At 44.1% G+C, this 27,040-nt stretch overlaps 1 protein-coding gene across 1 annotated transcript; it reads left to right on the plus strand.

The window, feature by feature from the left end:
* The first annotated feature begins 5,622 nt into the window (after positions 1-5,622).
* LOC308574845 (uroplakin-3b-like protein 1) lies at positions 5,623-27,040 on the plus strand. The gene is made up of 6 exons (XM_081173172.1): positions 5,623-7,334; positions 12,650-12,799; positions 13,872-14,097; positions 22,831-22,907; positions 24,148-24,277; positions 25,024-27,040. Exons 1-6 carry the CDS (start codon positions 7,157-7,159, stop codon positions 25,127-25,129), a joined length of 867 nt encoding a protein of 288 aa, XP_081029298.1. The 5' UTR covers positions 5,623-7,156; the 3' UTR covers positions 25,130-27,040.

Below are 27,040 nucleotides of genomic sequence, written 5' to 3' on the forward strand. Positions count from 1 at the left end.
CAGGAATGCTTTTGAAAGCCAGAGGAGAGGAGAGGGCTCTTATGTTCAAATCCTGCTTTTCCCATAATGGGCATCTGGTTCATAGAATCATAGAATCATAGAGTTGGAAGAGACCACAAGGGCCATCGAGTCCAACCCCCTGCCAAGCAGGAAACACCATCAGAGCACTCCTGACATATGGTTGTCAAGCCTCTGCTTAAAGACCTCCAAAGTAGGAGACTCCACCACACTCCTTGGCAGCAAATTCCACTGTCGAACAGCTCTTACTGTCAGGAAGTTCTTCCTAATGTTTAGGTGGAATCTTCTTTCTTGTAGTTTGGATCCATTGCTCCGTGTCCGCTTCTCTGGAGCAGCAGAAAACAACCTTTCTCCCTCCTCTAAGTGGCATCCTTTTATAGATAGCCATGTTCAAATATATAAAAGGATGTCACATAGAGGAGGGAGAAAGGTTGTTTTCTGCTGCTCCAGAGAAGCGGACACGGAGCAATGGAGCTAAACTACAAGAAAGAAGATTCCACCTAAACATTAGGAAGAACTTCCTGACAGTAAGAGCTGTTCGACAGTGGAATTTGCTGCCAAGGAGTGTGGTGGAGTCTCCTAGAATTTCTTCATTGGTTGGCAAGTGTGAGAACAGGATGGTGGACTAGAGGGGCCCTGGGCCTGAACCCACAGGCTCTTATGTTCTTAAACAAATCTACTATTCTTTCTTCTTTTCGTTTCCTGAATTTTCCTCTTCTTCTTTTTCTTCTATTTACTTTTAGGCCCACGTTACGCAAAATGAGAGTTAATTTTGCCAATAGAATCTATGTACAAAAGCTCTGCGTGTGCCAACTTGACGCTGCGTAAATAAATATTGAAAAAAGAAAGAAGCAGCCCTTTGGAGATCCGAATGTGGAAATCCTAAAGCAGGGCTGGGCGAGATTGAAAATATTTCTCTGCCATTGAAGTGTGAAAGGGTTTGAGTCACCCAGTGCGCTAACATATGAGCCCCACCCTGGATACACAGACCTGGACACTGGTGCTTGGGGATTCCCACCCCAACCCCACCGGATGGGACTCCTTCCTGCCGCTGGAGATAAGAGAAAAGTTTGTCAAATCTTAGTTTTCCTCCCTCTCATAACACTAGAACTCATGGGCATCCAATGGAGCTGAATTTTGGGAGATTCAGGACAGGTAAAAGAAAGGACTTCTTAAACTGTTAAACTGTGGAACTCCCTTCCACAGGAGGCAGGGATGGCAGCCAAATTGGATGGCTTTAAAAGAGGAATGGGCAAATTCATGGAGGAAGAGGAGAAGGCTATTATGGCTCTGCTCTGCCTGCACAGCTTGAGACAGCAATGCTTCCGAATACCAGCTACTAGAAACCAAGTATGTGGGTGGTGTTGTGGTCTAAACTACTGAGCCTCTTGGACTTGCCAATCAGAAGGTCGGTGGTTTGAATCCCTGTGAGAAGGTGAGCTCTGTTCCAGCTCCTGCCAACCTAGCAGTTTGAAAGCATTCCAGCGCAAGTAGATAAATATCGTATTTTTCCATGTATAAGACGACCCCTATTTTTTTTAACCCAAAATTAAGAAATTAAGTTGTTTAGCTTTGGGGGGGAGGTCACTTCCGCCAATTGCTCACCCGCCTGCCCGCCACTGCCAATTGCTTGCCACAGCCACTGCCGGTCGCACTCCTTGCCACAGCCAATTTTCTGCCACTTACCGCCACCAACCGCCTACCCACCCACTTGCCACAGCCGCCAATGGCCTGCCCAACTGCCGCAGCCAATCGCCAGCACGCCTTGCCACAGCCACCAATCGCAAGCCCAATTGCCACTGCCAATCTCCTGCTTGCTGCTGCCATTAATCACACGTCCCCCCTCTGCATTCACTATCCGTGTATGAGACACCCAATTTTTGCCTATTTCTTTTTTTTAGCAAAAAGCACCATCTTATACACGGAAAAAATATGGATCTAAGTTTGGCCTCATTGAGGGGCAGTATTTCAGTATGAGTAGGAAAATGAGAGTACCCCTAAACATTTTTTAAGAAAAAAAAGCACTGGGTATCAGTGGCGTAGCGTGGGTTGTCAGCACCCGGGGCAAGGCAAGTAATTTGCGCCCCCTAACCCGTGGATTTGCGCCCCCTAACCCTAACCCCCAGATGTTGCGCCCGGTGCGGCCGGCCCCCCTGCACCCCCCACGCTACGCCACTGCTGGGTATCACTGTGGTGGGAAGGTAAACGGTGTTTCCATATGCTCTGGTTTCCGTCACGGTGTTCCGTTGTGCCAGAAGCGGTTTAGTCATGCTGGCCAAATGACCCGGAAAGCTGTCTGTGGACAAACACCGGCTCCCTTGGCCTGAAAAGTGAGAATGAGCGCCACAACCCCATAATCGCCTTTGACTGGACTTAACTGTTCAGGGGTCCTTTTTTTTTTTACCTTACTGGAAACCACAGGAGGAGAGGGGGCTCTTGTGCTCAGATCCTGCATGTGGGTTTCCCAGCAGAGGCATCTGGTTGGCCGCTGTAAGAACAGGAGGATGGACTAGATGGGCCACTGGCCGGATCCAGCAGGTTTTTCTTAGGGTCTTATCATCAGTGTTTAAGGACATGTTCCAGTCAGGCAGAAATGCTCAAGGAACACTGGTGAGGGCCTTGCTGGGGTCCCAAGGGCCAGACAGGAAGCCTCGAGGGCCACATCTGAGAATGCCAACAAGCACCCCAAAGCGATTTAACAATAAAAAAACATTGCAGTAGCGTCTCATACCTAACGTAAGCGAACTGTGGAGATGCTATGTGTACTTTTCCCTGTTTGTTTGTTTGTTTGTTTGTTTGCTTGCTTGCTTGCTTGCTTGCTTGCTTGCTTGTTTTGTAACACGAGGAAACCATTAATGAAAACACTGATGGACATAAATGACAACCGTTTCAAATCCAGCACAATGCAGGTTGGGATTTAAAAGGAAAACTCTCGCTGGAATTGGAAGGTATTTGGTAAGCACCGAAAAGGCAATAAGAGGAAGGATGTTGCAGAAGGAAGGGGCTGCCCCACGAAAGGCCTGATTCTGGCATCGTGAGGGCCAGAGAGAGAGAGACCTGGAGAGTTTCAATTAGCAGTGAAGAAACCAAACTGATTACAACAACAGTCCTGCCAGGTAGGCTAGGCTAAGTTAAGATACGCAGCAGATCTTTTCAATAAGTGGGGCAGCAATCCCCATACAATGTACTGGGCCCAGGAAATCCTGTCAGCATCCCTGCCCCCCCCCCCCCAGTCTTGAAGGTCTCCTTGTTCTATATCAGTTGCAATAAATTGAAAAGTTCACAACGATCCATATAGGCTGTCACATGCAAATATTAAGCAAATCTGTGCCCATATTTGGACAATTAAAGATCTGAGGAGTGAAAGGCCCCAAGGCAAGTTGAGCTGCCTACCTGAGACCAGGCTCCTTGCAATTTAGGAAGCGCCACTCTGCTAAAAATAACCAATAGGTGCGGCCAAGCTGACCTCAGCGCATTGGAAGCCTTTTGCTCACCAGTCTGGGCTTGTCGGTGTGTGATCTTTCAATCACGCACTTGAGAACTTTCCCTCGACATTTTGCGTTGTGTTTCCGTTGCAAAAGGGCTGGGTTTCGACAAGGCCCCAACCCTGCGCTGTCGGGTGTGGCCGAGTCCTCATGAAGGACGACAGCTGTCACCATTTTCTTTCTGGGCAGGGTTTTGGGTCTTTTTAATGGGAGTGCAATGAGCAGAAAGAAAGTCGACCAGCGTAGCGTTCTGAAATTCTTTGACAGCGCATAATTCTGGAATTCTGACCCACAAGGTGTGGCCACACGGCCACCGGCTTTGGAAGGAGATGAGACATATCTGCCGGGAAAGAGATGTCTTTCGACAACTATTAGCCGCAAGAAACCAGTAGAACCTCCAGGTTCGGATGCAGTCTATCTCCGATGTCGACCCAGTGTGTGGCAGCTGTGAAAAAGGCAAAATCCTTGTTAGGGATGATAAGGGCAGGAACTGAAAATAAAACTGCCATTATACAAACCTATGGTGCAATCACATATGGAATGCTATGTACAGTTATGGTCACCTTGCCTCAAAAAGGATATTGTAGAGTTGGAAAAGGGCAACACGAATGATAAAGGGGATAGGAAAGGTTGCAGTGTTTGTGATTTTTAAATTTAGAGAACAGCGTAACCCCCATCCGTCCCTATTTGCCTTGAACATCCCCGGAATTACAGAAGCCATCCTGGCTTCTGATTTGATCCTGGAACGTCCTGGGGATGAGCGGGTGCTTGCAGTGGTGCCACGCTCTCACGCGAGTCAGCTGGCTCCCACGAGAGCGCGGAAGACGCACATATTTTGGTGCTGCATTCTCGCAATTGCCAGCTGGCTTGAGTGGCAGCGCTGCTCCGAAAGACACACTTCTTGATTTTCGTCAGATTAATGTTGGAGACTATGGGACAGGGAAGAGGAGGCAGGATCAAAGTTTATAAAATCACATATATATTTTTCTCTCTCTCTAGTAACACTAAAACTCGTAGATGTCCAATGAAGCTGAATATCAGAAGATTCAGGAAGATAAAGTTCTTCACACGGCCACCAGGGCCAGGGCCTTCTCAGTGATGGCTCCGACCTGGTGGAATGCTCTGTCCCATGAGACCACGGCCCTGCAGGATTTAACCTGCCTGTAAGACAGAGCTATTCCGCCTGGCTTTCAATTTGAACTAAGCCTGATCTTTTATTCCCCTTCCTTCCCTCCCCCTTTATGAAGATTACCCGCTCTGGGATCCCACAGCTAATTCCCCCCTGGTCTCCTCGCTGGCTCAAATAGGACTAACTTAGCCAGCTAGCCCTGGTGATCATCTAATGTTTATTGGATGGATTTCCCCCCTAAATTAATTTTTGAATTCTGAATTTATTGTTATTCATGTTTTATACTGTATTTTTGTTGCATAAATTAAGTGCTTTAAATTTGTTGTTAGCTGCCCTGAGCCCGATTTTCTGAACCGGGAAGGGCGGGGAATAAATAAAAAATTATTATTATTTATTATTATTAAACTATGAGACTCACTTCCACAGGAGGCAGAGAGGGCCATCAGCTTTAATTGGACAAAACCATCAAGGAGAAGGCTATCAACGGCCGCCACCCATGATGGCTCTGCTCTGCCTCCACAGTTGGTAGCAGTCCTGCTTCTGAATACCAGTTGGTGGAAACCACAGAGAGGGGAAGGTGCTCTTGTGTTCAGGTCCTGCTCGGGGCTTTCTGTCTGGGGCATCTACTTCACCACGATGAGAACAGGATGCCGGACTAGATGAGCCATTGGCTTGATTCAGCAGGCTCTTCCATCATCAGTGGTGTAGCATGGGTTGCCAGCCCAGGGCAAGGAAAGTGCTGCGTCCCTTAACTGGCGAGTCCACGCAGCACTGCTCAGTGTGCTGCTCAGGTGAGGCGGGGAGGCCAGATGGCGACTGCCTCCAGTAGGGGGTGGCAGCTGCAGAGGCACACCCCTAACTTTTTTTGAACCTGGGACAATCGCTCTAGTAATCCCCCTCCCCCATGCTACACCCCTGTCTTACGTTTTCATGACCTGAGTGGAACTTTACAATCCAAGTGAATGTGCAATACAGTGGTACCTCGGGTTACAGACGCTTCAAGGTTACAGACGCTTCAGGTTACAGACTCCGCTAACCCAGAAATATTACCTCCGGTTAAGAACTTTGCTTCGGGATGAGAACAGAAATCGTGCTCCAGCGGCGCAGCGCCAGTGGGAGGCCCCATTAGCTAAAGTGGTGCTTCAGGTTAAGAACAGTTTCAGGTTAAGAACAGACCTCCGGAATGAATTAAGTACTTAACCCGAGTTACCACTGTAATAAAAGTCGCAAAAGCTGGTCAACATCAGAAGGCAATGCTGGGAAATCTTCCCTGGTCTGGGCGAGCAAGAGTCCATTGGCCTCTGCTCTGTGGCACAAAGGGTCTCTCATCTCCCTTGTTCAGCCCCATCTCATTCTGGCTTCTTCTCACCGCTCTTTGGATTATACAGTGAGGGAACTGCCAGAAGGCCCTCAGAGCTGGACCTCTGTGTCTGGGCTGGACGATGGAGCGGAGATGCTCCTTCAGTTACAAGCCATCGGTAGACTTCCTCTCCGTGAATTTTTCCAGTCCTCTTTTAACGCCACCCAGGTCGCTGGCCATTACTGCTTCCAGTGGGAGGGAGTTCCACAGTTTAACACTGCGCTGCGTGAAGAAGGACTTTCCCTTCACGGCCTAGGACCCTCGTACCTACGGGACCGCCTCTCCCGGTATGCCCTACGGAGAGCCTCAAGGTCCATAAATAGCAACACCCTAGTGGTCCCGGGCCCTAAGGAAGTTAGATTAGCCTCAACCAGAGCCAGGGCCTTTTCAACACTGGCTCCAGCCTGGTGGAACGCTCTGTCTCATGAGACCAGAGCCCTGCAGGATCTGATTTCTTTCCACAGGGCCTGTAAGACAGAGTTGTTCCGCCTCGCCTTTGGCTTGGAGCCAGTTTGATTCCCTCCCCCTCTTTCTTTTTCCTTTTTCCTTTCTCCTCCTGTGATGAGGCTGCATTTTAATATTTTAATGTTTCAATATTTTAATGTTGTATTTTAATCTTGTTTTTAAGCTGCATTCATTCAACTTGTTTTTATTATTGCTTGTTAGCCGCCTTGAGCCCAGCCTTGGCTGGGGAGGGCGGGGTATAAATAAAAATTATTATTATTAATCTATCCTGAATCTTCCAACATGCAGCTTTATAGGATGTCCACAAGTTCTAGTGTTATGAGGGGGGGCGGGAGAGAAAGCAAACATTTTCTCTATCCTCTTTCTCTTCCTTTTGCCCCCGAATCTACCAACATTCAGGCTCAAGGATGCCAGGCCAGAACATGACATCCCTCTGAGGCAGGTGTCGCTTCCTGTTGCCTTTAGAAACCAAGTGTCTCTACGTGACGCCCAGAGAATGCCAGTCCACGTGAGGGACCTTCTCTCGCTCCCACCAGCCCCCGGGCACACCCCTCTTTGGCACGGTCGGTTGGATCGCTCACGCTCCATCTATCCCTCGCTCTCCAAAACAAGCCAGACTTGTTTGCTGCCAGCCCTCGCCCGGGTGTATGGAGGGGTTGTGTTTTTTTAAAGTACAGCTGTCTAAAAACTGAATGACAAATGTGGGCGAGGCCCAGTAGGGCAGGACCACAAATAGGGACAGGAGGCATCTTTCTGCTCAAGTCTCCTGGTGGCGTTTTGGTGTGCAAGACCCAGAAGGAGGAAGGACAACCCGTGGAAAGCATGCTTTTCTCTGGGGTACTCTTGGTGATGGGAATCGGCGTCACAGCTGAAAAAGGTAGGGATGTTCCTTGCCTTGTTCAATTTATGGGGACATTGATTTATTTGTAAAATGCATTTTTGCCAGAGAGAGAGAGAGAGAGAGAGAGAGATCACTAATAATTCAACATCAGGAAGAACTTTCTGACCATAAGAGCTGTTCAACATTGGGACAGAGAATACTGGGCTCTCCTTCCTTGGAGATTTTTAAGCAGAGGTTGGGTGGGCATCTATCATGGAAGCTTTAGCTGAGATTCCTGCATTGCAGGGGCTGGACTGGGTGGCCCCCAGAGCCCCTTCCAACTCTATAATTCATTGATTCTGTGATTCGCTTCAGGACGAGCTACAACAATTTAAGAATGCAATACGAAAACCAGTTTTAACAAATGGCTGTCAAGAGAATAGCTTGAGTCCTGATATATGTATATCTGTGGTGTCAAAGGCTGTGGTCTGGAGGTGCGCATTTAAGATACAATGGAAGGTACATAATGCAGGTGTTCAACACACGTCTGTGGGAAGGGAGTTTCTCAGTTTAGGGATTGCGACAGAGAATGCCTTCTCCCACCCACACATTGCAGCTCCTGAATTTACAAAGACATTTATTTGTTGGTTTTATTTGTAAAATTGCAGACACCTCTTAATGTTAAAAGGTAGCATCCAACAAGCCTGTGCCACTAATGTGACTGTACCTTAAGTTCTGCGGAATATAAATTATACAGAATATATTAGGTTGTTTATAAAGATAATTGTAATAGCACAATAAGACTAAGCACATCTGTATTCCAATGTATGGAAATGTAATTGAGTATTTTAATTTTATTTTTATTCTCATTCATTTTTTTTATAAATGATTTTTTCTATTATAAACAAATAAATAAATAAATAAATAAAAGTTCTACACAAAGTAGACTTTTTGAAATTAACGGGCCATGGTTTATTAATTTCAGTGGGTGTGCTCTTGTGTAGGACTAATGTTAGAAATACCCCCACCCAATTTTTATGTTTATTTTAAATCTCTAAGCAGTTTACATAAAATATAATGGAGCGGGGAGTCAATATAAATTAAGAAAAGAATACAACAGCAGTGTTCAGACAATACTTTTGAAAAACTAAATAAAACAGTTTAAAACTATATAATAGATAAAACTGAGCAATTAACAAAGACTTTGTAGCCCAGCTGAAGTTAAGAAAAATGCAGCAAAATTTGGACTAGTTTATATACAGTACATGCTTTGGTTGGCAGCGTTTTTGTTGATGCCTTTTATGATGGTTTAATGTTTAATCTCTTTGTGATGTTTCGCAGGAAGCAATTGAAAAACGAAACAAATAATAGAATGACAGCTACAACCTCTTGTTAATAATAATAATAATAATAATAATAATATTTTTTATTTATACCCCGCCCTCCCCAGCCAAGGGTAGACTCAGGGTGGCTAACAAGCAATAATAAAAACAAGTTGAATGAAGACAACTTAAAAACAAGATTAAAATATACATTAAAATATTGAAACATTTAAATGCAGCCTCATCACAGGAGGAGAAAGGAAAAGGAAAGAGGGGGAGGGAATCAAATAGAACCCTCCCTCCTCCCCAGATTTCCCCTTACCCAATTGGCACACCCCAGGGACATGCCATCGGTTTGGAAAGGGTGGCAAAGAATTTTGACCTCTTGAGAAAAGATTAAAATAGAAGTGGCAGGGCGGTATGTCTGTTGATGTGGGGGCGTGAAAACTTTGGGGAAGTGGTGGCTAAGATTCCAGAGGAGGATTAACTTTTTCATTTAGAGAATAAGCCTCGGAAAGGTAGACGCTGGATTTCTCTAATTTATGCCTCCCACAAAATGCAATACATTGTTTTAGTAACTTAAAGGGTGGAAAGGCAAGACAGGGGTGGGGGAGGCAGTTAATGAGGCCAGTAGACCGGGCATCTCTCTCCCCTCAACCCCGTTTTAGTGGAACAAGTCCTTAAACAAGCCACATACATTTTTACAGTCCTGGTTGAGGTGTGCTAAATATTCTATCCTCCTTTAGGGAAAGGGAATTTGCAGGGAGGGCAAACGGTAGACGAGTCCCTTCAGAAAATATGGTGAGAATTGAGGAGTGGAATAAACATTCTTTCCATAGATAACAGCATTGCAGATTCATAGAAGTGTAGAGTTAGAAGGGGATCTCCAAAGGTCAGACCAAGCAGGCTTTCTCCCTGGTAGACATATGTCTGACAACACCAGGAACATTATTGATATATTGGAGCTGTTGCGAATTAGAAACACAAGGGCTGCTCTAATCTTTATTGATGCGGAGAAAGCATTTGACAACATTTCTTGGATGTTTATGAAGAAAAACTTGAAAGGGATGGGAGTGGGACGGGGGTTTGAAAATGGATTAGAAGCAATCTATTCAGAACAAAAAGCTAAACTGATAGTGAACAATGTGGTATCGGAGGAACTCCAAATTGAAAAAGGGACACGACAGGGGTGCCCTCTATCCCCTCTGTTATTTATTTCTGTTCTGGAGGTATTGCTGAATATGATCAGGGAGGACCAGTTGGTGCAGGGTATAGTGGTCGGAGCGAAACAATATAAACTGAAAGCTTTTGCAGATGATCTAGTCTTGACAGTGCAGGAGCCAGAATCTAGCACAAAAAGAGTTTTGGAACTTATCTTGGAGTTTGGTCGGGTGGCGGGATTTAAGCTAAACAAACAGAAAACTAAGGTTTTGGCCAAAAATTTGACGCCTACAGAGATAGAGGGGTACCAGAAAGAGACGGAGTTAAGTGTGGTTAAAAAAGTGAAATACCTGGGGGTATCTTTGTCCACCAAAAACTTAAACCTATTCAAAGATAATTATGAAAAATGTTGGTTGGAAATTAAAAAAGACTTGGATATTTGGTCAAGATTGAAACTTACCTTGTCAGGCCGAATCGCAGCCATAAAGATGTGTGTTTTGCCAAAAATGTTATTTTTATTTCAAACCCTTCAGGTCGTGGACAGAATGGAATGTTTTGGAAAATGGCAGAAGGACATCTCTAAGTTTGTCTGGCAGGGCAAAAAGCCCCGAATAAAATTCAAAATACTAACTGACTCAAAAGAAAGAGGGGGGTTTGCCCTGCCGGATTTAAGGTTATACTACGAAGCTGCAGCCTTCTGCTGGTTGAAGGATTGGTTTCTGTTGGAAAACACTGATGTCCTAGATTTGGAAGGGTTTGACAATGTTTATGGTTGGCATGCATACTTGTGGTATGACAAGGCGAAGGCTCATAAACTGTTTAAAAACCATATTGTCAGAAAATCAATTTTTGCCGTCTGGATGAAGTATAAGGACTTACTGGAAAGTAAGACCCCGAGGTGGCTATCACCAGTGGAAGCCAAGATCTCTAAAAAAAGGCCCAATATGGAGGCCTATTGGCCAAAATATTGGGAATTAATTGAAAGAGTCGGAGACAATTGGAAGCTCCAAAGCCAGGACAAATTAAAAAGTAAGGTGCGAGACTGGTTACATTATGCTCAAATTCAAGAGGTATTTAAAATGGACAAAAAAGTGGGTTTCCAGACGGAAAAATCGAAATTGGAGACGGAGTTACTAGAACCAAAGACTAAGGTACTTTCGAGAATGTATGATTTGCTGCTTAAATGGAACACACAGGACGAGACAGTTAAATCTGCTATGATAAAATGGGCACAGGATGTAGGACACAATATTATGTCTGAGGACTGGGAAAGGTTATGGAACACCGGCATGAAATTCACGGCATGTAGTGCCTTGAAAGAGAACATTATGAAAATGGTATACCGGTGGTACATGACCCCAGTCAAGTTGGCTAAAATATATCATCTGTCTGATAATAAGTGTTGGAAATGTAAGGAGGCAGAAGGGACATTCTTTCACCTCTGGTGGACCTGCCCGAAAGTAAAGGCCTTCTGGGAAATGATACATAATGAGTTGAAAAAGGTATTTAAATATACCTTTCCTAAGAAACCAGAGGCCTTTCTCCTGGGCATGGTGGACCGGAAGGTGCCAAAGAAGGATAGAACCTTGTTTATGTATGCAACCACAGCAGCTAGGATTCTGATTGCAAAGTTCTGGAAGACACCAGATTTACCCACACTGGAGGACTGGCAGACGCAGTTGATGGATTATATGGAGTTGGCAGAGATGACCGGCAGAATCCGAGATCTGAGCGAAGAAACAATGGAGGAGGACTGGAAAAAATTTAAGGACTATTTGCAAAAATATTATAAGTTGTTTGAATGTTAAGAGTGCACGATTAAGAAACGCTATGCTTCTGCAATTTATCTAAGTAAATGATAAAGTAAATATTGATGAAAAAAACGAGACAAATTAGAAACAAAATATTATGTTTATTAAGAGTGTCAAAACTAAATTATAAATTTTTGAAATTGGTTAACATAATAAATTCAAAGGCATAAATAAGATGGGAAACAAGATAACAAATTGCTGAACTGGTTAGAATTATGAATGCAATGTTGAGAGGATGTGAGGAGGTCCAAAAAGGAAGCGAACTGTTGAAGGACGTTGTGGAAGTTATTCAATTCTTTCTTCTTTTTCTTATTTTTCTTTATATATAAAAAATGTTTCTTGTTTGTTGCTATGTAAACAAATTTGTTAACCTATGGAAAGAAACGCAATAAAAAAGCTTATAAAAAAAAATAAAAAAAAAAGAAGGGATCTCCAAAGGTCTTCTAGTCCAACCCCTTGCAAAATGCAGGAGTCACAGCTAAAGACAGATGGACACCCAACCTCTGTTCAAAATCTCCCAGGATGGAGAGTCCATCTCCTTCCAAGGGAGCTCATTCCATCTTCGAACAGCTCGTGCCGCCAGAAAGTTCTTACTAATGTTTAGTCGGAATCTCCTTCCTTGTAACTCGAATCCATTTGTTCTGGTCCTGCCCTCTGGAGCAGCAGGAAAAGAAGCCTGCTCCCTCTTCCACCAAACGGATTATCATCTGCATGAACTTTTCCTGCATAGCTGTCCTGGGGCTGCAGAGATGGAGTACAGGGTCTCTGCCATCAGCCAGAAAAATAAAGACATCTGGGAATATGCTTCCCGGGAACAAGTAACAACAAGGGGAAGAACACTTGCAAGGACATCAGAACCAGTGCTTGAAGTTGCATTCTTTTCCTCTTCCCTCCCAATCCGTTTTTCCTTTTGTGCCACACCCTTCAGATTGTAAGGCTGAGAACCTTATTATCAACTGTTGCAAGCCGCTCTGTGAAACTTTCTGCTGAAGAGTAGGATTTTAAAAAACACACCCCAAAAAACCCTTTAATAAGCAAAATGAACAACTCACTTCCTTTTCTCGTTGCCTTTCTCTAGTGTCGGTAGGATATACGCCTCGCCTCACTTCCAAGGACCTGGCCGCGAAGATCACTTCCTCCGCCTTCACTTTGGAACAACCTCGCTGCGTCTTCAACAAGTTTGTCGATGCCACCGATGAGATATGGCTGCTGGTCGCCCGCAGCAATGGTACATTGTGTGTGATTGGTTGCAATTATATCCCGCCTTTTTCTCCATTGAGCTCTGTTTTTTGTTTTTTTGTTTTTTTGTAAATCAATTTTTATTGGTTTCTTCACAATTAATTTCCACAGTTAAGTACAAAAGACAAATCCCCGCCCGCCCCCATCCCCATTCACAAACACCTTTCAAAACCTTATCTTTGAGGTTCTTTTAACCTCCAGACTTCCCTCCATTCCCTCTTCGGGTTCCTTATATTCACAAAGTTCTTCTGCATTTCTATACACATATTTCATCAATTCCTCTTCTTCTTCTTCTTCTTCTTCTTCTTCTTCTTCTTCTTTATAATTAATTTTTATTAATTTTCCAACATACATTTATAATATCCAACCTAAATTTATCACATATTTTCTCTTTTGGACTTCCTTCAGCCTCTCTAACTATCATCCATTATTCAAAATTTTAATTACCGGTACACATTTCCTAATCTTTATATTGCATTTTATATACCTTCACTCTCTTATTTTTCTTCAACACAATATTCCTCAATCTTCTTCTTCTTCTAATTTTATTCAAATTTTGCTGATTGCAAATGTGCGGTTACACATATACAATAATTATTTCACATTATTTTCCCTAACTTTGGCATATTTAAATTTCACTGGAAGGCAGCTATCAGTTAAATCAGATTTAAAATCCAGCTCACCTACCTCACAATCTCCTCTTAGTCTCAGGGGCTGTAATTTCTGCCTCACTTCAGCCACCAAGGCATTCCCAAATATTTCTTGCCTGCCACCCATGCCATCCATTGTTACTTCTGGCTTTCCTTCCAGAAATTCCACCAGTTCCTTTACAATTTTTTCTCTTACGTCCTCCCGATCCTGTTCAGGAACCCCATGGAATCGTAAGAGATTTTCTTTTTGTTGCATCTCAAACATTGCCAGATCATCCTCTATCGTCTCTTTCTGCCGTATAAAGGAGTTCATGCCTTCGTGCACTTGCACTATTTTTGCCACATTGTTCTTGTTAGGGTCGACCAGCAAGCCTGGCGAATAATCCCTTTTTTCTTTATTGCCCTTTACAGCAGCAGAAAACTGCCCCATCCTCAGATCCCCTGAGGAGCTGCCCTATCAGTCGTTCGAGAACAATTCCTGTTACATGACCCTGGGCACTGCCCCAGCAAACTACCCCTGCCCAGCGGAAGAAAGCAGCAAGCTCACTGGCTTGCGAGTGGGGAACGAAGTCGGCTGCAAGACGGATCCCGCCAGGCCAGATTGCAACGGCCCCCTGCCTGAGCCAGGACCCTACAGGTGAGTTACCTGTGTCAGGTGATTCCCCCACCCGCCACTCAAAGTTCTGATAGTGTCTCTGTTTTCTGAATTAAACCAGTACTGCATTAAAGTACTGTCTATATCTGGGTTTGCTTGTTTGTTTTCCATTTGGTGCAGCTGTCCTCAACAGGAAGCCTTGCCAGGTGTGGTTGGACTCCAACTCCCATCATCCCTGATCATTTGCTACACTGGCTGGGGATGATGGGAGTTGGAGTCCAACGACATCTAGAGCAGTGGCTGCCAAACTCCCCACCAACAACACTACCACACCGGGCCTCTTTTTTTTTTTTTTTAAAGATTTTTTATTGCGTTTCTTTTCATAGATTTACAAATTTGTTTACATGGCAAGATACAAGAAACATTTTTTATATATATATATAAGAAAAAATAAAAACAAGAAAAAATGTTATGAAACTTTCCTTAACATCCTTCAGCATTTCACTTTTGGACCTCCTCACATCCTCTCAGCATTGCGTTCATTATTCTAACCAGTTCAGCAATTTGTTATCTTGTTTCCCATCTTATTGTACCTTTAAATATATTATGTTACCAATTTCAAAAAATTGTAATTTAATTTTGACATTGTTAATAAACATAATAATTTGTTTCAAATATTTCTCGTTTTTTCTATCAATACTTACTTTATCATTTCTTAAAATAAATTACGGAAACATAGCATTTCTTAATCGTGCGCTATCTTAACATTCAAACAACTTATAATGTTTTTGCAAATAGTCCTTAAATTTTTTCCAGTCCTCCTCCATAGTTTCTTCGCTCAGATCTCGGATTCTGCCAGTCATTTCTGCCAACTCCATGTAGTCCATCAACTGCGTCTGCCAGTCCTCCAGTGTGGGTAAATCTGGTGTTTTCCAGAACTTAGCGATGAGAATCCTAGCTGCTGTGGTTGCATACATAAACAAGGTTCTATCCTTCTTTGGCACCTTCCGGTCCACCATGCCCAAGAGAAAGGCCTCTGGTTTCTTAGAGAAGGTATATCTAAATACCTTTTTCAGCTCATTATGTATGATTTCCCAAAAGGCCTTTACTTTCGGGCAGGTCCACCAGAGGTGAAAGAATGTCCCTTCTGCCTCCTTGCATTTCCAACACTTATTATCAGAAAGATGATATATTTTAGCCAACTTGACTGGAGTCATGTACCACCGGTATACCATTTTCATAATGTTCTCTTTCAAGGCACTACATGCCGTGAATTTCATACCGGTGTTCCATAACCTTTCCCAGTCTTCAGACATAATGTTGTGTCCCACATCCTGTGCCCATTTTATCATAGCAGATTTAACTGTCTCATCCTGTGTGTTCCATTTAAGCAGCAGGTCATACATTCTCGAAAGTACCTTAATCTTTGGTTCTAGCAACTCCGTCTCCAGTTTCGATTTTTCCAACTGGAAACCCACTTTTCTGTCCATTTTGAATACCTCTTGAATTTGAGCATAATGTAGCCAGTCTCGCACCTTACCTTTTAATTTGTCCTGGCTTTGGAGCTTCCAATTATCTCCAACTCTTTCAATCAGTTCCCAATACTTTGGCCAGTAGGCCTCCATATTGGGCTTTTTTTTTGAAATCTTGGCTTCCACAGGTGATAGCCACCTCGGGGTCTTGCTTTCTAATAAGTCCTTGTACTTCGTCCAGACGGCAAAAATTGATTTTCTGACAATATGGTTTTTGAACAATTTATGAACCTTCGCCTTGTCATACCACAAGTATGCATGCCAACCATACACATTGTCAAACCCTTCCAGATCTAGGACATCGGTGTTTTCCAACAGGAACCAATCCTTCAACCAGCAGAAGGCTGCAGCTTCATAGTACAACCTTAGGTCCGGCAGGGCAAACCCCCCTCTTTCTTTTGAGTCGGTTAGTATTTTAAATTTTATTCGGGGCTTTTTGCCCTGCCAGACAAACTTAGAAATATCCTTCTGCCATTTTCCAAAACATTCCATTCTGTCCACGACCTGAAGGGTTTGAAATAAGAACAGCATTTTTGGCAAAACACACATCTTTATAGCTGCGATTCGGCCTGACAAGGTAAGTTTCAATCTTGACCAAATATCCAGATCTTTTTTAATTTCCAACCAACATTTTTCATAGTTATCTTTAAAAAGATTTAAATTTTTGGTGGACAAATATACCCCCAGGTATTTCACTTTCTTAACCACACTTAGCTCTGTCTCTTTCTGATACCCCTCTATCTCTGTAGATGTCAAATTTTTGACCAAAACCTTAGTTTTTTGTTTATTTAACTTGAATCCCGCCACCCGACCAAACTCCAGGATAAGTTCCAAAACTCTTTTTGTGCTAGATACTGGCTCCTGTACTGTCAAGACTAGGTCATCTGCAAAGGCTTTCAGTTTGTATTGTTTCGCTCCGACCTCTATACCTTGCACCAACTGGTCCTCCCTAATCATATTCAGCAATACCTCCAGAACAGAGATAAATAGCAGAGGGGATAAAGGGCACCCCTGTCGTGTCCCTTTTTCAATTAGAAGTTCATCCGACACCACATTGTTCACTATCAACTTGGCTTTTTGCTCTGAATAAATTGCTTCTAGTCCATTTTCAAACCCCCGTCCCACTCCCATCCCCTTCAAGTTTTTCTTCATAAACATCCAAGAAATGTTGTCAAATGCTTTCTCCGCATCAATAAAGATTAAAGCAGCCCTTGTGTTTCTAATTCTCAACAACTCCAATATATCAATAATGTTCCTGGTGTTATCAGACATGTGTCTACCAGGGAGAAAGCCTGCTTGGTCCTTGTGAATTACTTCGTTTAAAACGTTTTTAAGTCTACTTGCTAAAATGTCTGCAAATATTTTGTAATCCACATTCAGGAGTGAGATGGGACGGTAGTTCTTAAGCTGAGTCTTTTCCTTCTCTGACTTAGGAATCAATGTGATGAATGCTTCTTTCCACGTTTCCGGTGCCCTTCTCCCCTCCATAATCTGGTTGCAAACCTCCAGCAACGGTTGTATCAAACAATCCTTCAGAGTCTTATAATATTTGGAGGTGAGACCATCTGGGCCTGGAGATTTGCCAAGTTGCATATTTTGTATGGCACCTTCAATTTCCTGTTGAGTTATTTTACTGTTGAGAATTGATCTTTTATCTTGACTTATTTTGGATAGTCCATTTGTCCTCAAAAATTGGTCTATTTCCGATTCTTTCTGAGGCCCCTGTGCATAAAGTTCTTTGAAATATCTGTGGAAGCACTTTCTTATTTCTTCTGGTTTCTGAACTATTTTTCCTTGAATCTCCAAGTTTGTGACCGTGTTTAGCTTTTGTCTTTTTTTCAATTGCCAAGCTAGCAACTTTCCACATTTATTTGCTGATTCAAACGATCTCTGCTTCATTTGTTTGATTTTCCACTCAATCTCTTGATTAATCAATTTCGAATATTGTGCTTGATGGAATTTGATCTCTCTTAGCACCTCTTTTGACTTCGGATTAGTTCTCAGCTTTTTCTCTCCTTCACTTATTTTCTCTAGAATTTTTTCCTTTTTTCCATTCCAAAATTTTCTCTTTATTGTATTCTGTTGTATCAGAAACCCTCTCATTACAGCTTTGCTAGCGTCCCAGATTATTCTTTTCTCCACCGTAGTATTCAAATTTATTTCAAAGTAGTCCTTTAGCGTTTTTTGGGCCTTCTTAACAATCTCTTGATCTCTTAGCAAGGTGTCATTCATTCTCCATCTGAAGGATCCAGTTGGGAAAAGTCTCAATTCCATTTTTAAGGCATTATGGTCGGAGCAGGTTTTTGGGCAGATTTCCACTTTTCTCGTTTTCGGAGCCAGCCCTCTAGATATCCAAATTTGGTCGATTCGTGTCCATGACAAGTGGGCCTCAGAAAAGAAAGTTCCTTCTTTACCCAAGGGGTTCCTTGTCCTCCAAATGTCAATCAAGTCCATATTGTCTGTCATTTCAAAGAAAGTTTTAGGGAGTCTGCCGTCTGTTGTTAAGTTTTGATTTTGAGATTTGTCCATATTTGTAGACACCACCCCATTCATGTCTCCCATCACAATAATATTTGCATAGTCCAGATAGTCCATCATTGTCTCATGCAGCTTCTTGTAGAATTCTGATTTTCCATCATTTGGCGCGTAGATACCTAATATCAAAATCTTTTCCCCTTGTGTTTGGATTTCAATTGCGAGGATTCTTCCATGATCATCTTTAAATAGAAATTTTGGCGACAGGTTCTCCTTTGCATAAATTACAACACCTCTTTTTTTAACTTTGTCTGATGAGATAAATTCTTGGCCAAGTCTTTTATTGATTAATACTTTCCTGTGGAGCCTAGTCACATGTGTTTCTTGCAAACATATTACATCCAATTGTTCTTTTTTTAGGATATGAAATATCCTTCTCCTTTTTTCCGGAGAATTCCCGCCATTTATGTTCCAACTAAGTAGCTGCAGAGACATCCTGTTCTAATTAAGATGTTCTTAAGATGGGGTGTCTTTCTTTTGTTCAGATCCCGAAGGTATAGGCGTTGGCCCACTTCCGGGCGGTGCTGGTGCTGGTAAAACTGGAAGCCAATCCGCTCCTTTTTGGAGATCTTCTCCGTGGTCGTGAAGGAACCTTTGGTTATCTTCAGGTGTTCTTATTTTAACCTTCCTTTCTTTGTAGGTGAAGGATAATCCCTGTGGAAACTCCCACCTATAGGGAATTGCGTTGTGTCTCAGCAATTTTGCTAATTCTGTGTAGGTGGCTCTAAGGTCCAGCAGCTGCCTCGGAATATCTCTGTAAATTTCCACTCTTTTGTCTTGTATTTCAATTGCTTTTTTGAAGTGAAGGCCTAGGATCTTGTCTCTCTCTTCCTTTGTTCTTAAAATTATCAGGCAGTCTCTGGATCTGTCTTTCCTTACCAGTCTTCCCAATCTGTATGCCGAGACAATCCTAAAATCCGTGTCTTCCTTTAAACCCCAGAACTTCGAGAATTCCTGTGTTAAGTATCCAATCAAGTCTCCTTGCTCGAGTTCTGGAATACCTCTCAATTTGATGTTGCTCTCACGATTTTTCAGTTCCACCATTGACAGATAGACTTGTTGTTCACCCACCTGTTTGTGCAGGGGCCTAACTTCTCCTTTTATTTCTTCAACCTCTTTTTGTAGGACTCCCACTTTCTGGATTGCTTCTCCAGCTAATTCTCGATTTTCCGCTGTTGCTCCTTGCAATTTCTCTATGGCTTGCGTGTGCTGGGAAACTTGGTCAGTCAGTTTTTGGATCGAGGAAGTTGCTTTATCTATCTTCACAGACTGATCGTCCACCTTCTGATTTAAACTTGATAGTTGCTCCAATATTTGTTTTAATAGTGTGTCTGACCCACCTGCTGCCATATCTTCCTCAGTGGACTTCTCAGTTATTTCCCCTTGTTCTCTATGAGACACCAGTACAGCTGGAACCGACGATCGGCGTCCTTGGGTCAATGTTGTTTGTACAAATTGTGCTGGTCTTCTTTCCTTTTCCTTTTCTTTTTCCTTAGCCTCTTTAGATTCCTTTGCTTTAGACGCTCTTGTTCTCCCTGCACCACTCATTACACATCTGTCAATGTTCAAGGTCAAATTGTCTATTGTTCCATGGGAAAGACGAATTCAGGAGTAAACAGCCAGTGAGATGGAATTCAAAACAAAAGTCAGTTCCCAGGATTTTATAATCCGAAAGCCCTGTAGGGGGAGTGCCACCCGGTTTCAAAGACAAAGAAGGAAGTAATCCGCCATTAAAGTTCCAAATTGTTTCAGAACAGTAAATTCGTTAATCCAAAAGTCCCTTCATAAATTCAAGATCTCCCAAAGCACCTTTTATAAATCGACAGAGTTTCACGAAAGGTGCTTGTAACAGTATCCCAATCAGACTTTTCTGCTCAAATGTAACAATTACTTTCTAGCACAGTTTGCAACTGTTTCCGCAGTTTGACACAGTCTCTCTCTCTGGCAGCCCGACAATCTGGCTCTTTAAAAATACAGCCCAAAGAAGAAAAAAGATAGGAGGAAAGTCACCATCTGCTGCTTCTTTTAGTCAATGTCCATTTCCACCTTCAGCTCAATAAAATAGGCAGATTTTATAGCACGAAAAAGTTTAAACTTCCCAAAGTCCCGTTTCAAATGCTTCCGTTTCTAAAAGCTTTGCTTTGATCTTGTCAGCAATGTCGGAAGACGGACTTCCCTTTTCTCGTCTCCCGCTTTCAGCCAAATTAGCCGAATTTCTTTTGCCAAATTTTAATCCCCTTTACTCACGGGTATGTTGCTTGCAGTTTAGCGTTGATTTTAGGAAGAAGGATCAGCGCTCATCTGTAACAGCCGCGCGGCTTCGCTTCCGCGGAAAGAGCGATGAACTCACAGCACCGCTACCCCTCCTTCACTCCGGGTCTCCTTACGGGGTCCCTTCTGTGCTTTCGGAGCAGCTTCTGGTGCCCGCCGAGTCCCACGGCCACGGGCTCACTCTACCCGTGGTTTATCTTAATGGGTCGTCGCTATGCCGCAGCGAACGACCCTTTTCCGCGGAGCCCCTCTTCAGAGCCCGAAGAGGACCGCCATTACAGTTTCGCGCCGCCCCCGGAAGTCCTACCACACCGGGCCTCTTGAAAATGGCCGAGGGGCTTGGAAGACAACTTAATGGTCCTATTTTTCTCCCAGTAAATCATTGTTGACATGCAATGGCATTTGATGGCTGACATGTAATGGGACGGGTGGAAGGGGAGGAAATTCGATTCAGTACGCTGTTAGAAAGTTGGTGCCACTTTGAATCTATTTTGGTCTGTTGCTATTTCAGCTTTCCAGAAGTCCTACGTTATCGCTTTTCATTTTCCTTATTAATAATTTTGATTGCTTTATATTTTTTTGTGTAAACAGCCTTGAGGGTTGTTTGTTTTCTGCAATCCAGCGGTGTATAAATTCTGTGAAACAAACAAACAAAAAAGAAATTAGAGCCAAATCTATCATATTTGTGCTTTCCGGAAAAAACACATGAGGCGTTCCAGCCTGTGGGAGTGGGGGGTTACCTGGGGAGAGTCCTGAGGACTGGGAGGAGGAGGTGTCAGAAACTGAAGAGGCAACAGAGTTTAGTGAGCAGGAAGAGGCTGTGGCAGTGAGCAGTCTAGGTTGACAGGCAGAAGAGGAGGCTGGAGAGGAGGAGGGCAAAGAGGCAGAGATGAATCAAGGTGCTGAAGAAGCCAGGGGGTCTCTCCCTTCTACTGCGACCAACTCACTTCCCCCCGGGTCTCCCAGAACCAGAAGAGGGCAGAGCAAAGGCAGGCACAGCAAGGAAGTCTCAGATTGCTTGGGGGAGGAGAGGAGTCTTAGAGAGCTGTGGGAAGTAAGGGACATTCAGTCCTTATAACTGCCTCATTGGGGCAAAACCTACTGGGTAGAATTGCTGTGATCACTAGGCCTGCACTGTTTTTGTTTCTTGAATAAAAAGCTAATCTCACTGACACTGGGTGTTTTATTGCTGACCTACCCCTGGCCCTAGCTCCTTACAATCTCCAGGGAGGACTCAAGGTCCCCTTAACTCTCAATTTTTTAAAAAAAATATTAAATTTTCTGAATTACATTTCATAATATTCATTTAAACAACCTTAAATCAATTATTTCCCTTCTTCTTATGTGGTTCATTTTGCACACCGTAAAGGTAAAGGGACCCCTGACCATTAGGTCTAATCGTGACCAAGTCTGGGGTTGTGGTGCTCATCTCGCTTTACTGGCCGAGGGAGCCGGAGTACAGCTTCCAGGTCATGTGGCCAGCATGACTGAGCCGCTTCTGGCAAACCAGAGCAGCGCACGGAAACGCCATTTATCTTCTCCTTTCACTTTGACGTGCTGCTAGGTTGGCAGGAGCAGGGACCAAGCAATGGGAGCTCACCCTATTGCGGGGATTCGAACCGCTGACCTTCTGATCGGCAAGTCCTAGGCTCTGTGGTTTAACCCACAGCGCCACCCGCGTCCCTGCATATTTTACATGAACTAAACCATTCAGTAATCCATTGTTACATCCATCAGAACTTATTTACTCTGTTGAATTTATCTTAATGCCACCAGTGTTTTTAAATGAACACAATTTTCACTATATATTCAGTAAACATTTTCCAGTCTTCTTTAAACGTGCATTCTTCTTATTCTCTTATTCTAGAAGTTAAGTCTTCAAGTTCTGTGTATTCCATCAGTTTAAGTTGCCATTCTTCTTTGGTTGGGACCTCCCTCGTTTTCCATTTTGGGGCTAACAAAACGCAGGCTGTGGTAGTAGCATACATAAATAGCCTTTTTTTTTTGGACACCTGGGAATTTCCCTCTGAATTATCCCCAACAAAAAGGACTCTGGTTGTTGTTTTTTGGAAATGTACTTTTAAACTCCCCCCCCCCCAATTCACTGTATACCATATCCCAATACTCTTTTACCCTTTTACAAGTCCACCACATAAGATAAAACGTACCCCCAACCTCTTTACGTCTCCAACACTTACCTGATTCAGACTTACACATTTTAGCAAGTCTACTCAGAGTTTAATACCATCTGTAAATCATTTTCAGGTGCCCCTTATCTCAAACCCTGAAGGGAGATGCTGCCAGCCAGTGTTAACAATCCTGAGTCAGAAGGACCAATGGTCTTTTTCAGTCCCAGGCAGTTTCCTTCTTTCCTTTATTCATGTGACTTGGAAGAGGCTATTCCGACTCCATCAAGTTCTTACCTTTCTCTTCTCAGAGTGAAGTTTCTGGCCTTTAATTCCGGAGGCCCCACAGCAGAGTCGAGATGGTCGGATCCCATCACGCTGATCCAAGGTAACTGAACAGGACCTGCTGGGTGCAATCCACACCCTGCCAAGCATGTTGGAGACCCCTCAGTTTCAAGAGGACCACAGTAGATGCCTTCAAACACCTTCCTATCACTGTGTGCGGATACATGTTTATCACTAGAGGGCCGAAGGACTAGGAGTACCTGGTTTGCCAACTCTGGGCAGGGATAGCCTGGCTACTGCAGTCCATGCTTTGGTAACCTCAAGGCTGGACTACTGCAATGCACTCTGTGTGGGTCTGCCCTTGGGACTGGTTCAAACGCTCCAGCTGGTGCAGAATGTGGCAGCCAGGTTGCTGATGGAGGTGGCTGGCCAGTAGCATGCAACACCTTTGTTAAAACAGCTGCACTGGTTGCCCATCTGTTACTGAGCCAGGTTGAAGGTCCATGTCTCAATTTACAACGGCCTGAACAAGTTAGGTCGAGGGTACCTGAAGGTACCTCAGGCTCGATCACAAAGATAATCTGCAGGAGCATTGCTAGTCACACCTGAAGTTGGTGAGGCTCATTTGACGATAAGAAACTGAGCCTTTAGTGTCGTGGGCCCAGTCCTGTGGAATTCTCCGCCACTTGAGATTCAGCAGATACCTTCAGTGGCAACTTCTAAACGCCTGCTGAACACTTTTCTATTCTGCCAGGCCTAGGCACGCAATTACCATGCACTGGTGTCTATTTTTAACTTTTTTGTTTTTAACTTGTGTTTAACCTTTTTATGCTTTTGATGTATGGTTATACAGTGGTACCTCGGGTTACATACACTTCAGGTTACATATGCTTCAGGTTACAGACGCTTCAGGTTACAGACTCCGCTAACCCAGAAATAGTAACTCAGGTTAAGAACTTTGCTACAGGATGAGAAAGAAATCGTGCTGCGGCAGCGGGAGGTCCCATTAGCTAAAGTGGTGCTTCAGGTTAAGAACAGTTTCAGGTTAAGAACGGACCTCCGGAACGAATTAAGTACTTAACCCGAGGTACCACTGTATGGCATTATTGCTGTAAACCACTTTGTTATACTTTTGTGATATAGTGGCAAACATTTTTTATTATTATAAATAACTATTCCCCCACCCCCAGTTGCGATGCTCAGGAATCAGGCTCGCCAACCTTTCTAGACCTCTGGTGCCTATACGTATATGACACTGTGTATGCCATTCCTTCTAGTCACTTTTCAATAGAACGGCCCGTCTGACAATTACAGCTTTAAATGTATTCTCTTGTCCTTATCAGGGAAGGATCCCGAGACGATCGACACATCCCCTGAGCGGCGGAGCGCAGGAATGATTGCCATCGCCACTATCCTCTCCATCCTCTCTGCCATCCTGCTGGCTGCCCTCATTGCTGCCTTGGTCTATAAATAGTACGTTTCTTTTTAGAATTGCAGAGGGAATTGACTATGGCCTTGCCTGAAACCCGATGGCCGTGTCACCCTGGAGTTAAGGGCCTTGCTTACTTGAGCCTTCTGGAGCATCGGTGTTGGCTCCGACATTAGTCATGCCCAAAACAGAAACGAATGGAGATGGCTAGCACATTCATTTCAATGGGTCGCCGCTGAGTAGGACTTAGCAGAATGTCTGGGCAAATGTTTAATCCTATATTTGATGCATTTTTGTCTAGCAGAGGAGGAAGAGGCAACGTGGTGGGGAGACATCCACAAGGGTGGGTAGCAATGAGCAGAGGTGGCTGGATTTGCCATCTGAGGTGACCGCCACACCTCATGGGCAGGCCGGACCCTGCCTTTAAGTAATACAGGATTTTCCCCAGTTTAATTGTGAAGTGTTTCTTTTTCATTTAACTGAGTCTACACCCAACCTTTTCCTCCAAAGAGCTCAAGGTGGTGTATACTGTTATCCTCATTTAATCCCCACAACGACCCTCTGAGGCAGGTTAGGCTGAGAGACTGGTCCCCAAGATCCCCCAGTTAAAGCTTCATGGCCAGGTGGGAGGATTTGAACCCTGGTCTCTCTCAGGTCCTCCTCCAGCCCTCTAACCACTACACCACCACTGCTTCTCCCACATCAGTGAGGTTGAGGCCCGAGCTGACCTTACGCGATCCTCACAGCCCATATTGACCTCATTCTTCCTTCTGCCATTCCTTTCCCACAGTTCGGACGTCTGCGGCAGCGCCGAGATTGTCACCGTGAGGGATACAGCAACAATCACCCGCTACACAACCCACCATATATATGACCAGCCTGGCCGGAACTTGTGAGGCCCTCTGTTTCGGGACGATCTGTCGACGGTATCCATCTTCCCTTTCCCCTACCGCTGTGGCTGCCTCAATCCCTTAGACTCTCTCAAGGAGCTCCGCTGAGACATTTGGCCTCTGGACGTACATCCCATTCCTGAGTCCCTCTTGGAGGAGCTCAGAGGAGTTGGCGGAGCGGAGGGAAGAGGAAGAACTGAGCGATCATCTGTGAATTACACACTTTGGGATGTTTTCTTCCCTGAAGATGGATTTTGGCGGCACCTTCTGCTCAAAGGAGAACCCGGTGCTACGGTGGTTTTGTCTTAACGCATTGAAATAATTCCATATGTAAACAGCAGCAGATTTACGCTGTTCCCAATGAACGAATAAGTTTCCACCATCTGGGGGCAGCCTCATTTTAAAAGATGGGGGGGCGGGGGCAGGGACAGAGCTTTCGGGGTTGTTGTTTTTCCAATTAAGCATCATAGATGTGGTGGTTGCAGGCAGAGTAATTCACCAAAGATACAGGAGAGAAGCTTCAGGGCCAGGGTGCCCCTCAATTAAAGACGTCTTTGTTTGATGAATGGGATGGGGTTTGTTTGAACCTGAAAGGAATATCTCACAGGAGAAAAGGGATGCACACCTTGTTTTCAGGCATCTGTGAGAGCAACAGGCATCTTCTTAAAAGAGGCTTTTGAGTGCCTCTTAGAAGATGGTGCCTGTCGGCTGGGAAGTCTGGCGGTACTGTTATTAAAATATAATCTATATCGTTTTAACCTGCTGTTGCCTAGTTAATCGGGGGCAGGCACCATTCAAAGCTGTGGAATGGAGAAATCAACGCAACCAAGGGTGTGCACTTCCAGGTATGGTTGGACTACAACTTCCATCCAGGGGTGGCCTGGCCCGTTTCACCGCCTGAGGCGAAACAGGAAGGTGCAGTGAGAATGAGGGCCCTCATTGTACTTAGAATCATAGAGTTGGAAGGGACCCTGCAGATCATTTAGTCCAACCCCCTGCAATGCAGGAATATGCAGCTGTTCCGTACGGGGATTGAACCTGCAACCTTGGTGTTATCAGCACCACGCTCTTACCATCTGAGCTACCCAGGCCTTCACAGAGTCCAAGAGCATCTGAAGGACCACAGATTAGGCGCTCCTGGACGACACATTATAATCCTACACTTGGAAAACACCACACCATCAAATGGCCACCTTCCCCACAATCAAACAAGCCCAAGAGTCAAAATAATCAACCCATCCTTTTGGGGATTCCTCTACCGCTTGGGCCAGGCAGGTGAATCCGAAACAGAGGGGTCTTTTTTTGGCGTCACACTTACAATTCTCCCTCCGCCTCTACAATCATTGTGTTGTCATTTTTTGCAGAACATGCTAAGATCATCCTATGTACGGAAGCAGAAAGGCAACCGGTGTGTGTGTGTGTGTGTGTGTGTGTGTGTGTGTGTGTATTTCAACCTAATGGGTGGCAAATCCCCAACTACAGAGCCTAATTTCCTGACCCACCCCAAAACATTTAATTTTTCCCCCGATTCCCCAATTTGGCAGCAGCATAAAGGAGAAAAAGTGGACTCAGTACTGGCGTAGGCGGAGACAATTTAGGAAGGGGGAAGATATAGCCACACCCACTTTGGGCCACACCCACCACTGGCATGCGGCCCACAAGGCGGTTGGCCAAGACTGCATGTGGCTCTCAGGTCAAGGAAGGTTAGTTGCTTCTCCCGTAACCAGCCCATTAAGTATCGTTTAACTGAACGCAAACCATGATTTCTTCTTAAAAGACAACAGTGTGAGCATTCATTCGTATGCACAGTAGAACTATTACCAATTCATTCTGCACATTTTCTGTTCTTTGATCTGTTCCATCCTATTTCTGTATCAAATGGCTTTTTAAAAGAAAAGAAAAGCACAGGTGTTTTTT

This window comes from Podarcis bocagei (genome assembly GCF_964188305.1).
Source record: "Podarcis bocagei genome assembly, chromosome: 15".
In the NCBI taxonomy this organism is placed as follows: Eukaryota; Metazoa; Chordata; class Lepidosauria; order Squamata; family Lacertidae; genus Podarcis; species Podarcis bocagei.

What these genes read in the sequence shown, in the direction of transcription:
- LOC308574845 (XM_081173172.1), top strand. Translation starts at nt 7,157, where the DNA reads ATGTGGGCGAGGCCCAGTAGGGCAGGACCACAAATAGGGACAGGAGGC. An exon ending in GCTGGTCGCCCGCAGCAATG is followed by an intron (nt 12,800 to 13,871) that starts GTACATTGTGTG and finishes TGCCCTTTACAG; the next exon opens with CAGCAGAAAACTGCCCCATC. An exon ending in TCCCATCACGCTGATCCAAG is followed by an intron (nt 22,908 to 24,147) that starts GTAACTGAACAG and finishes TGTCCTTATCAG; the next exon opens with GGAAGGATCCCGAGACGATC.